Consider the following 12,633-nt stretch of genomic DNA (forward strand, 5'->3'; position numbering starts at 1 on the left):
GGAGGCGTGGCCAAGGACGACCAATAGAGTTGCTCGGATAATACGCACTGCTTTTATCCACCAGTCAGAGGAAAAGCCCGAAGCGGAAGGAAGCTGTGAAAATCATTCGGCTCTTTACTTGTTGCTCGCTAAGTGAGAAGGGAAAACCCCAAGGAGCAGCGTGAAAATTGATAATAAACGCACTTCGCACGTACACACATTCGCACGAGCATTTAAGGGGTGTGGTGGCATAGAACACTTCTAGTCACATTTATTGCCAGCTTTTATTTTATGCTTTTGATTTATGGGGCAGCGCTCACACTTAGGAAATTGTCAGAAAGAAAGGTCTTCGACCAACTGAAAATCATAATCATTCACAATAGCAGAACCATGGAACCAAGGCATACTTTTAGGCTTAGCACACAAATATTCCCAAAGCAAGACCACTTTAAAGATTAACTTATAATCTGAAAACCATTCCGAATCCGCTGGAAGCCTGAAAGAAAAGTAATTTTATGATTAATTCGCACTCCTTTTCTGTAGCATCCATCAGCTCGTTAGACATTGACCAATTGCCTGCCCATTAATTTTCCTTCTTTGGAAGCTTTTCCTCTTAAGTGTCCCTGTGGATTGCAACTGTTTTGACCATTTCACTCTCCCTGCTTATCTACTTAATTGCATTTTTATTAGCCTGTTGCTCGGACTCAGAACCACAAAAATACAAGCGGGTTGGATTTTGTGGCGCTTTAAGTAAATAATACAGTTTTTATTACCTCCATCGAATTGTACAGATAACGCGAGTCAGCTTAAGTACTTAACACTCGACGTAATTAATCGTATATAACGTAATAATAAAAACTTAAGAGCTAAGCCTAAGCGTTTTTTTTTGTTCACAAGCAACAACGGAATTTCCCTAGCTTAAACAAACATTGCGTTATTAGTCAATTAATATTTAACACTTCAACCAAGCGACTTATTATGTGTATAAACAACAGAGTATTTTTGCTACATATCTAGGCCTATACAATTGCACATAAGCAAACCCTAAGAACTAGGACTAAACTAGGCTAATTGGCCACGCTTACAAACTGCTAATAGGTGTCGATTGGGTTGGGTACCACTACGCATCGTAGATCTTCAGATTGTCAAACTCATCGAGCGTGTCCTCTGAACTAGAAGTGGTCAGGTCCGACAGCTCATCGAGGCACTTCTGGCGCTTACGCACATTCCAGTGCAGACCCTCGGCCAGGGAGTCGAACCAATCGGATATTTGGTCCTGGGAGCAAATGCTGGGCACAGGGTAGATGGAGGTTGTCACACGCAGGCTGTCCCCATGGTTTAGCTCCTGATCGTTGCGTCCGTCGAAGGAGACGCGTGAGGTGTTGCGACTATCAGGTGAAATGGATATCTGCAATGGCAAGAAGATGCTCTTAGTTATCAAGTTCTTGATTCGATTGATCATGCAACTGTGGTTCTGCAACTCTTGCTGTTGTTGTTGATCATGACAGCCAAATTTTCAATCATTGTCATACAAATTTTAATTATAACAACATTTGTTAATAGTTAGCTTCATGAACATATCTATACCCTTGACTTTCCGAAACTTTTCAAAACTTCGGAAAACAACACACAATATATTCCCAACTCACCTTTAGCTCCACTCCGGCGGGAACCACAATGGGCCTAAAGCTCAGCGAGTGCGGGCAGATGGGTGTTACCAAAATGGCCGGCACGGAGGGATGGATCATAGAGGCACCAGCCGCTGCCGCATACGCCGTGCTCCCCGTGGGCGTCGAAACGATCAGTCCGTCACCCTGCACCGACGTGATGTACTTGCCGTCCAAGAAGATATCAATGTTGCTCAGATATGGCGAGGGTCCCCTGTTGATCACCACTTCATTGAGCACCAGGATGCTGTTGTTAGGGCAGTTGTTGTTGTTGCATCCGACACTCCCTGTTTTTCCGTTGTTGAACTCCACATAATTGAGCTGCCTGTGCAGGCTAGGCTTCAGGAGATTGGCACCCACAGGGGGCAGCAGGGACTCCTTGCGACGTTCGCCCTTGCGGTGGATGGAGCAACGCAGACGACTACGAAGCGTTAAGGCAGCATGACCCTCCAGGACACTTGTCACCTGCTCCTGGAAATTGTCGCACTGGAAGGGCGTGAGGAAACCGAGGGAGCCCAGATAGAAGGCCATCACCGGTGGCACCGACTGTTGGAACAGCTGGGAGGCATACAGCAGAGTCCCATCGCCTCCCAGGCAGACTATGAAGTCAATCCGATCGGTCAAGTCATCGCGGCCATCTCTGCGAATGGTGAAACAAATATCTGAGTTAGTCATTTTTTCGGATAATCTGCTTGAAGTTAATAAATTTGTAATCAAACGTATTCGTTAAAAACTTAGAAGTATAATTTTGAAAGGTACCAATTTTTGCTTATTTCAACATTAAATATTTTATTTGAAAAAATGTAAAGGTGCCTTATTTTACAAAGTTGGAAATTAAAATTGAATTATTAAACAAGTTGAGCTTCCATTTACGTAATAAAAACACTTACATCAATAAAAATTGCCAGTGCTTAGAATGCCTGAGACTATCAAGCAACCACATACAAAAATGGAATCTACTCACCTGAAGGTCACCAGGTTTTTCCGAAGTGCCAGGAAACGCGCCCTAACTCCGGCGTAGTCCTCATGCACCTGCCGGAACTTGGAGCTCTCCTGCTCCAGCTTGACGTCGTCCCGAAGGAGCTTGTCCTCAAGGACGGCGGACTCCACCCAGACTACCATGCACTTCTCATTCACTAGCCACTCCACCAGCTGGACGAAGGGCAGCAGGACCTGGGAGTCCTTCTTCTTGATCACCAGGACGGTGAGTGGCGGCTTGTACCAGGTCAAACGCTGGCTGGCAGGATCCTGAATCTGCATCACCATGGCGGAGTTCTTCATAATGCGCCCACATGGCCCAAATTGCTGGAATGGCGACGGAGCATTCAGACTTCTAGTTCGCCTGAAAATGAAAACGAAAATAAAGTTATAGGAGAGAGGGACACAGGACGTTTACCACTAAAAATACACCTCAAAATACGTGGATCGGGCGCCACTGGGGTCACCTGCTGTTCCTCAACCTCGGAGATCTGGCGCTGCAAGCCAGCCGCTAATTTTAACTTTTGGTGCTGCATAACGCCAGGTCCCTAACTATTATGGATGGTCACGCCCTTTTTATAGCCCCCTTAGTAGTGCTGAACACAAAACTTGTTGGAATTTTCGACGCGAGCGCGACTGCTGCTCGTTCGAAGGTTACAAAATCACTGACTGGCCAATTCGGTGTTCGAAAACACAAAATAAAGGTATGTATATAACGAATTTATATTTCTGTTTTCATTACAACAACACGTAGCAGCGCAAATAAACTTGTTGAATCTGCGGTCCAAACAAACAGGAATTGCACATGCTAACAGAGAGATATGTACAAAGAGAGGCCAAGAGAGCGGAACTGCGGGAGAGCGCTGCTTTGAACTCTTCTCCTGCGAGTGTGTGAGTGCGGGGGTGCTGTTAACGGGTTTGATTGATGGCTAATACGCGATGACTCAGCAGAAAGAGACACAAAGAGAGCGGAGATGAGCCAAGTGAGCCGTAGATAGCCTAGAACTGGACCACAAAACCATGGGCCCCGTGGATACAGATAGAACAGTGGGACACATGGGAAGCTTTTACTTGAAAATGAAATAAAGCTATCTTCGGCAAGCTGAAGTTTATATACCCTTGCAAATCGTTTCTATGGCAGCTTTTTGTATTCCTGTCCGCTTGTTAAAAAACTTAAAATATTTCCACAAATATAAAAACCAAAATTTAAATTTTTAGTTTAATTCAGAACTCTGAAATATTTAAAATAAATATTATATTATAAAAAATATAATATATAATTATACCCGTTTATCAACGTGTAACGAGTTTGTTTTTATTTTTAGGAATTTCGAATTAAATTTAATAAAAATCGGACGACTACAACATATAGCTGTTAAAGAAACGGTCAAAGAAATAATGAAATAATTATTTAAAAAAAAAATGTTGCTTTGTTGATTTTGATCGTCTTTCCTTTTACTCGGGGATATAGAATATTTTAACTTTTCAGCATAACGAATTTAATTTTATCACTGAGGCTAGCAACAATCCTTAAAAATTTTACATGGTGTTACTAACATTTATTATTTCATATAACTGCAAGGGTATACAAACTTCGGCTTGCCGAAGTTAGCTTCCTTTCTAGTTTTATATTATTTTCACAAGAATTCTCCGATCATTCCCATAGAAGGTTGTTGTTTATTTTTCGAATATTCCTATGGGAGCTATTGGATATAGTTTTTCTTCAATAGAACTTAGCTTGCGTCGAAACGGACAGACGGACATGACTAGATCAACTCGTCTCGTAATGCTGATCCATAATATATACATATACTTTATAGAGTTGGAAATGTATCCTTCATAAACTCCTTTGGCAAACTTCTAACTGAAATTATAAACCCTCTGCAAAGCATGAGACGACGGCTACAGTTCGTTAAAAACATGTGTTTTTACAATAAGTAAATTATATTCTTGGTGAATGAAATCTATTGAAGAATAGATTTTCTGAGGAATGGAGTAAAAATCCAAGATTAAGAAACCTCAAACAACTGCTCAAAAGAGTAACAGTGTAAAATTAGAATCAAAAAGGAAACAATTTTTTTTATAACAAAGGGTTTACTTTTTAAACACCATATCTCCCTATAATTTCATACTTTTATTGTGTTCAATGTGTTTATTAATCACAAAGATAGCTCCATCGTACTCGAATAAAGGATTTGACTCACGTAAAGACAAGGAGCAATAATTTCGTTAAGATGACGCATGTGTACAGAAGATGATCTTGTTTCCCCATCGCTTTAATCGTAATGACTTCGAAGAAAATTCACATTCATTCATTGACTTACGCGACATGTTTCACAGTGAATGCCCCCTAAACGCACTTACTCGACAGCTACTAGAAACCGACTAAACTGGAAGTTCTGTGCGTGAATGCGACTTAAGTAAGCATTCAGTTCCATAGACAGAGACGTCAGCATGACAGTGCTTAAAAATGTTTAACATCATTGACTTTCTGTAAATCCGAAGTCCGAATCATTTTTAATTTCCCGCGGGCGTTTTTAAGGGGCCTACTATATAATCGATTTGCCGTCCAGGCAAGCCATGCAAATGCGGTTAAAGCCACCTGACCTGCACACCTTTGGATTTCGGCACGACGACTTCGTTCCGATTCGAATTTATTTCAATTCATTTACCTGTTGCCTTTGGTTTATGGCCGGCGCCAAGCACAAACTGGCACCGATTTCAAACCTAACTGGCGTCTCAAGTTCTTCCAAACAAACTGTAAAAAAATAGTAGCTTGTGAAGAAAAAACCTACACATAAATTAGCAGACGGCGCCATGGTAGTGCCAAAACGCGAAGCGTTAAGAAACTCGTTATTTGAGTGGTCAAAATATGAAAAAGAAAACACAAAACAAACGCTCAACTATGTAGAAAGGTCAAGGACTTTTTGCTTCTATTAATGAACTGAGAAATCTTTTTTTTTAAGCCAAGTGCAGGTCACAACAACTGATAAAATGGTTTGCTTAATCAGGATGATAGGCGAATATCAGTTGTGAAATTGATACTAAGTTGGGGGTATATAACGAACTGATTGATCTGTGTAAGCAACAAGCGCCTAAATGCTCACCACACTTATCACACCTGATAAGCGGCCACGACATGGTAAACACTGATTACAAAACTACGCTTCTTATCGGAGCATGCCGCGTACAAATGTTCGGCGACCTGATAACTTTCAGTCAACCCCACTGAGGGAAAAATTCATAAGTCCTATAAAAATACCTATTGGTTAGCCCTTTGCTGTTCTTTTTTAAATGCTTTGGTTTTAAGAACTGTGGTTTGAAGATATTTTTTAGAACTTCATTTAATACTAATTTTCTTCGTTTGGTTAAACTCTTTTTTCAGTGTGCTTTGATTGTTTTCTTTCTTGGCTTGTTTCGGGTCCCTGTGAATCGGGTTGGTTTAGTTGGGATTACTTACGGCCAAGTGCCACTACGCCTGCGTCGAGTCGTGGAATCAAAGTAGCCGTCATCAGGATCTTCCTCGGATTTGGCCAAGGCGCTTTCCTGGCTGGCGGCCGAGCTTTCGCTGGTCACGGTTTGATCCTTTGTCTTAGTGCTCGCCACATTGGCCTTGTGCTGGATTAATCTCTGGCGCTTCAGGGAGGCATTGTGTCGTATGAGGAGATCATTGTACTGGGTCTGCTGGTGGCCAGTGCCACTCCAAGCCAGCTTATAGCTAAAGCGCTCCTCCAGACGATGCTGGTGCAGGGTGGCCAAGTCAATGTCCGACAGGCACGTCATATTCAAGTCTTATGATTACCAAATATCACTCAAAAGTTCACAGGAGATTCGTACTGTTAAAACATTTTTCCACTGAAATTGGGTTGGGAATTTAGCTACGCATTTCGCTTGGCATTTCTTGGCCGTTGGGTGGGACCCTTCACCCTTGAAACGGCCCTGATTCGATCAAATAATAAATAACACTAACCTTGCTCCCTTTTGCCAGAGGTGTTAACTGAGTTAACAATTTCGGTAACAAAAGAATGCAATACATTTTTGTGGGATATAAAAAGGTAACTGCTTTGGCGCGTGGTAAAAGTTGATAAACAAAAACGATCAGTTTTGGTTTTTCGTGTATGAACAGGTTTTGGTTTCTCTTGAAATTTGTGCAAAATAAATTTGTTATTAGCAATCAAATAGTTTGTTATGGTCGTTTTTTTTCTGGCCAACCTAACGGGCCAGAAACGTAGTTCCGGCTTTGACGCAAGACTATCTAAAATGGAGGGGATTGCGACGGCTAGAAAGGAGCGGGACAAGGCCTAATATGCGTCATTAGCCAGCTTCCCTCGGCGGGGGTTGCGGCGTCGGACTTGGCCAACTTTTATCGCCTGCTTAGCCACATAACGATGTCAAGTATAAATCAATTGGCAAGAAATCCGATGGCAAAGCCGCACGAAAAAACAACTTGAACGTACTGAACAACCACAGTTAGCTTTATAACGAGAAATATAAAATGATTTTTTTTCGTGATTGCCCAACACAAAGGTCAACAACCTTTTAATCAGCCAAAAACAAAAAACCCGAAAGCATCCACTCAAACCACAATTAAACAGTCTTCTCTGCAGCTCTTTCAGAAAGCAACCCACTTGGGCATAACAGTATCGCCATCCATTAATCTACAAATCGTGACCAGTGTGTGTAATGAGCTTGAAGATCTCAGTCATTTCGGTTTCTTTCGGAAAGTGCCCAATCTACAGTTCATTACCAGAGGTCGCTCCAAGATTCTGTTGAGTGGTTGATAATCCTGTCAGCAACTTAACAGAAAGGGAAGTATCTGTAGAGGTCTTTATAAGTTTGTGGAACTAAAATCTTGTTTGAAGTACAAACCAGAATTCTGGGAAGTGTTTCCATTCATAGTTATGGGAAAATACAAACGTAGTGGAAAACATATCGAACAATAGTTTTTATTATTGTAATAAAAAACGATTTTACGAAAAGTCGGCACCAAACCAATTTCGAATACATACAAAAATATTATTTAAAGGGCGTATTTTCTTGCTTTACAACAATCTAATAATCTCTGAATCACTTCTGGCGGAAAATATTTGGATTTAGCACTCGTTACATTTGAGTGATTCCATTTGGAATTCTAATTAATATATTGCATAACGAAAATCATTGCATCGCGTGATCCAAAGCCTTCTCTCTCTGCTATTTTACCGAGATCAGGAAGCAACAAGTACAAGTCATTGAAAACGTTTCTGTTAAATAAACAAAGGAAGGCAAAAGCCACCACCCCCTCGTAGTTACATCCGTAATAATCGGACTATGACAATAGGCGAGAACATAAAGCGAATTATAAACGACTTATGGGCACAAAGAAAATTGAAGTAAATAAGCGACAGGCACAAATTAATTAATCAATAAACGGACGAGCTTAGCAGCGAAATGCGCAGTGGCATCAACTAAGTTTAGTGATTATCATTGAATGGATCAGAAAGTGGACAGGGAACTGCACCTACGGATCAGTGGACCCATCTGGCCACAACGTGCCTACATGTCAGCGTTGGCAATGATATATAATTCAAATTGCGCCTGTCGAATACAATTTGCAAATAGGTATTACACTTGAAACTATAGGTATTGCCCTTGAACTTTTCTAGTACGTGTGCAACCTTTGTTTGTTATTAAAGTCTACTTAGATGATAGGTTATTATTTTTAGTAGATGCAATTAAATGAAAGCATCTTATCCTTTGAACTTTAATTCAAAAACAGTTTTTAGTTGGGTGGATTTTTAAGTTACTCCATGATTAACAATAAATAAATTTTGAATTATGAATTGCGCTGCGCATTAAGTATATACATTTTCATTTATGGACTTGTGTGTACAAACTTTGAACTGCAAAGCACACACGCAAATTAGTTTACATAAACAATTAACCCCTTGGGGACTTATCTTTTATAGGTAAACAAAAACCTTAAATATTGGTTTTTTTTTGAAGTGAGTCAAAGAATAAGTCAGAGAAACACGTTACAAAACTAGTGGATACTCTTTATAACGTATACAGTTCGAGTTATAGACAAGAGTTGAGTTACGTCAACTTGATGAATAAATGTTAAAAGGGAAATATTGACGTGACCTAAAGCTAAACTTTTAAATGAAACTTCCGATTTTTAAATGACCTTAAGTTCCTAAGTGATAGCTTATTTTAGTTGGGAAATCGCTAGAAAAGTCCTACTAAAGATCGACAATAGATTGACGGATCGATAGCCAGCTGGCTGACCATAGAAGGAAATCGAAAGTGGGCTGGAGCCCAGACCCCAGACCCCAGAAATGCCAAGTCATGTCTGCGCTAGAAAATGTTAGCCAGTGGCTGGCAACAAAGTACTCTAATTACACGTTATATAATTTGTTTTATTTTCTTTTTAGCACAAGCGCGAGCCAAGGCGAGGCTTGATCTCCCCGGTGGCTTTAAACTGACCAGCGATCGGCGGCAAGCGGCAGGTAAACGACCGAAGTGATCGACGGCGGTTCAGGTGAGGCAAAGGTGCGGCAGAGAGCGAACACGACCGAGCTGTCCGGTGAGCATGCGATAACTGAGCTGGGACGCCGAAAAGGTGATTAAATTGGACGATTTGTGCGCGATTCCGATTCGAAAATAAAGTACACGGGCCGAGCGCTTGTAAACAATGAACTGCGATCGTTTGGCGGGTTTTCGCCGGACATCGCTGGTACAAAACAGCTGAGCGCAGCCACGCGTCGCGGTCGAAGAGCAATGTAAAGGCAACAGGTGCTCTCTATGTTATGTAAACGTAGTGAGCGGCTAGTGGCTGTTTAATAGCTGATATTGAATTCCACAAAACATGATTGATAAACGGAATCCGCCTAATAACCAAGCATAAGTCCATAAATCAATTCATGGCGTCATTAATACAGTACTAGAAGCCTAACGATCTATTTAAGCCAGCGCACTATGGGAAATTTTTTACCACTTTCTGGCCAAAAAGCCAATTTTAAATAGTCGTTAAAACAAGTGTGTTTTCTGGGATACTTCAACAGAGGACCAATCTTCAATGTTACGTTCAAGAAAATTTGATAGAGTGCGCTCCTGCTTCGATAACAGCTGTTATAAGTTTCATTCTCGGCCTTTAGATTTTGCAAGAAACTTTAAGAATTGCAATAAAGGAGAGTTTTGAAGCACCCCAAGTTGAGTTCTTGAAATGAATTCAAAGAATGGTGGTGTGTACTAAGCTTTTGTATGTGTAAACATTATAAATTATTCATGTTGTTCTTGTAATAGAGAGTTAAAGTGAGCAGTCTAACACGAATATTTTTTTCAAAAACTAATTTTTAAGTTGGGGTACAACCGAGTCCAGTGGAGTCCACTTCTCAGAACTATTGGGATTTAAAGAGTAAGAAATTCTTTGTAAAATGAATGTATTAGGAAAACCACTTTTTACGATTCTTGGAGAAATTTGATTTTTTAGATCATAACCTCTAATTTAGCAAAAGCCCCTTTACTTGCACTTTGTGCTAAAAATATGAAGCAGATTTTAGATTTTTTAGATTTTAGAATGTTTATTAGGGTAAGGCGAAAATAGCTACCATTGGCTAATTTAACCGGACTTTAGCGGTTGTAAAAGGAAAAAATCGCTTTACGTAAACCAATAATGATAGAAATGTAAAGAAAGTACTAAAATGTTTTGTTTCTGTGACAACTATATGTAAAATATTCTTCTGATTTAATCCAAATCCATTTTTACCCCCAACTGGGCCTTTTAACACTCTGTAAACTCTTACTTTTAAAGATAAAAAATGTAAACTATAAACAGGAAGCTCTAATGAATGAAAGTACACGTGAGGAAAAATGTGCAATTTAGTGAAGGGAATCGATTTTTGTTGCCTACATCTGGCACATGTCACACATTAGTCACACGTGCTAACAGTAGTTCAATTTCGCCACAAAAGTACTAAGAAACACAACATGTGTGGGCCACTTGTGAGCCAAGTATTTTGCGACCAGTTCTAATTGATTGCCAGCAATATTATAAGTGCTACATTTCCTTTGTTTTACACAACAGTGCAACCAGCTTTTAATAGGAACAACTTGAAAAATAATGAAGACTGCTAAGTTTAATCAGTCAATAGTTTGTAAGTTTACTTATAGCTCCTAAAAAGGTAATTAACATTCGGCAAATGTAATAAAAAATACCGCTGCCTTTGACAAAGGTTAATTAGGTGTTTACTGCCATTATTTAAAAATAAATAATTAAATTTTCTTAAAAAAAAATTAACTACTTTGTGGCGTTTTTTTAGAATGTATCCATTGTACAAGTGTATGTATTTGCCCACTTTATTTTGGAAACAGGTTGCCAAGTAGCCAAATCTAGCGGGAAACCAAAACAAGTGCTGGCACCACTGTGCCGCCCACTTACCACCACCATCGCATCTGGAGGTCATCGCTGGCAGTGCCGTTACTTAAGCCAGGACCCGGTGCCGAGGATGCTGCCGCGCTCCCCTGGCGCCCACTGTTCACATGGAGCAGCTGATTGTCGTGGTCGTCGTAGTATGATCCCTTGGAACTGGAGGATCCTGTGGAGGAGCCGGTGGCCTTCGGAACCGTTTGGGCGGGCGAGGGGGTTGTGTTGCTGTAGGAGGACGTCATTGTGTTGACCACTCGTGTGTGTGCGTTCGTGTGCCTGCGCACCTGTGTGTGCGCGAGTGTGAGTGTTGTGTTGGCCTCAGGTTGACCCACTAACGCGATGCACCTGTCCACGACTCGCACTTCTAATTGACAACTGCCCGGTTTAGAGCCAGCGCTATCTAGCTGCTGTTTTGCGATTTCGAGCACGCCAGTTCCAATGGGTTCATGTTATTTGTTTTTTTCCTGCACTATTTCCCGTCAGTATGACCGTTTCGCGCGGATGAGAAAATACTCTAGCACCTAGTTGGAACAAAAGGTTACCAAGGCTGGTTACGGTCACACTAGGCGCGAAAGGTTTTTTTTTTAAAGTGGGACCTATACAGCTTGAAAGTTTTAAAAATCGTTATACCAAAAAATAAACAAAAATCTCAAAACCCCTAAAATATAGGAAAAAGTATGTAAAATCCAACGGTTGTAAGGTGGAAGAGCTAAACCATGTATTTTTGCAAGCACTAAAATTTCACTTTATTGTGGCCTACAAATTCAAAAATGTAGGAAGCTTTATTCTTAGCTTGAGATCTAGGGTAAAAACAATTACTTATCCAGATTTTGATGCCTTTTTCACATAGATTCTTGAAAAATTAAAGCTTTTTGCAATAGCACCTAGCCTTAAAGCGAGGGCAAGTTCCAATAATAGTTCCTCTAAACTTACCGAAACTGAGTGCGTTTTTCCAGTAAAGTAATGGGCAGCGCCTTTCTCAACGGGCCTGGCGAGCTTCCAGGCGTTGAGGCCTCTCCATCCACAATTTCCCGCGCCCGCTGCATATCTTCGGGATTCATTTCGAATAAGTTTACCTCCCAACACAATTATATCACAACCGTTCGCTGGCAACGCTCGCCATCAACTACGGCCAGATTTTATGCAATTCTCACGACCAGATAGGCACGCACCGCACACCTGCCGCACGCACACGCAAAAACAGCGCACACCTTGAATTCGGCGGGCAAAAAAGGCAAAAACACGATCGAGCGAACGAACAATGGCACAAGATTTTAGCCGTGTAATGAACATAGCTTGTACGCCTGAGGGCGCAAACATCTGGCAAACATGAAGCCTTAGCTTCGGATATAGCAACACTTTCGATTCGCACCGAAATCGATGCAAACTAATTTTTTTGACAGGCCCAAGTGCGTGGCAACCACGTGAACCCAATCCAATCCAAAGACAGCCGCGAGGTGAACAACATGCAACAAGTGGCCTGGGAGAGGCGCTCTAAAACCAGTCTAAATAATCTATATTGCAAGGTGTGTTTCGACTAGACTAATGTGAAATATACAAGGCAATGTTGGAGAAATCATTTCAATCAGTTTGCAATCAGCA

The 12,633-nt window shown here is 41.0% G+C and overlaps 1 protein-coding gene across 4 annotated transcripts; it reads right to left on the minus strand.

The window, feature by feature from the left end:
• Nucleotides 1-713: 713 nt before the first annotated feature.
• LOC119549207 (NAD kinase) lies at nt 714-11,511 on the minus strand. Of its 4 annotated transcripts, XM_037857049.1 has the most exons (5): nt 9,090-9,243; nt 6,085-6,479; nt 2,611-2,988; nt 1,629-2,286; nt 714-1,387 (listed from the first exon to the last, which is right to left on the minus strand). In XM_037857049.1, the coding sequence occupies exons 2-5, from the start codon at nt 6,405-6,407 to the stop codon at nt 1,100-1,102; spliced, it is 1,647 nt and encodes a 548-aa protein (XP_037712977.1). In that variant the 5' UTR covers nt 6,408-6,479; nt 9,090-9,243; the 3' UTR covers nt 714-1,099. The 4 variants fall into 4 exon arrangements, with proteins under 4 accessions (XP_037712977.1, XP_037712979.1, XP_037712981.1 ...); XM_037857051.1 differs by lacking the exons at nt 6,085-6,479; nt 9,090-9,243 and adding an exon at nt 11,044-11,511; XM_037857053.1 differs by lacking the exons at nt 6,085-6,479; nt 9,090-9,243 and adding an exon at nt 4,949-5,024.
• Nucleotides 11,512-12,633: the final 1,122 nt, after the last annotated feature.

This window comes from Drosophila subpulchrella, chromosome 2R (assembly GCF_014743375.2).
Source record: "Drosophila subpulchrella strain 33 F10 #4 breed RU33 chromosome 2R, RU_Dsub_v1.1 Primary Assembly, whole genome shotgun sequence".
Classification (NCBI taxonomy): domain Eukaryota; kingdom Metazoa; phylum Arthropoda; class Insecta; order Diptera; family Drosophilidae; genus Drosophila; species Drosophila subpulchrella.

What these genes read in the sequence shown, in the direction of transcription:
- LOC119549207 (XM_037857049.1), bottom strand. Translation starts at nt 6,407, where the DNA reads ATGACGTGCCTGTCGGACATTGACTTGGCCACCCTGCACCAGCATCGT. An exon ending in AAAAACCTGGTGACCTTCAG is followed by an intron (nt 2,287 to 2,610) that starts GTGAGTAGATTC and finishes CACCATTCGCAG; the next exon opens with AGATGGCCGCGATGACTTGA. An exon ending in CCGCCGGAGTGGAGCTAAAG is followed by an intron (nt 1,388 to 1,628) that starts GTGAGTTGGGAA and finishes TTGCCATTGCAG; the next exon opens with ATATCCATTTCACCTGATAG.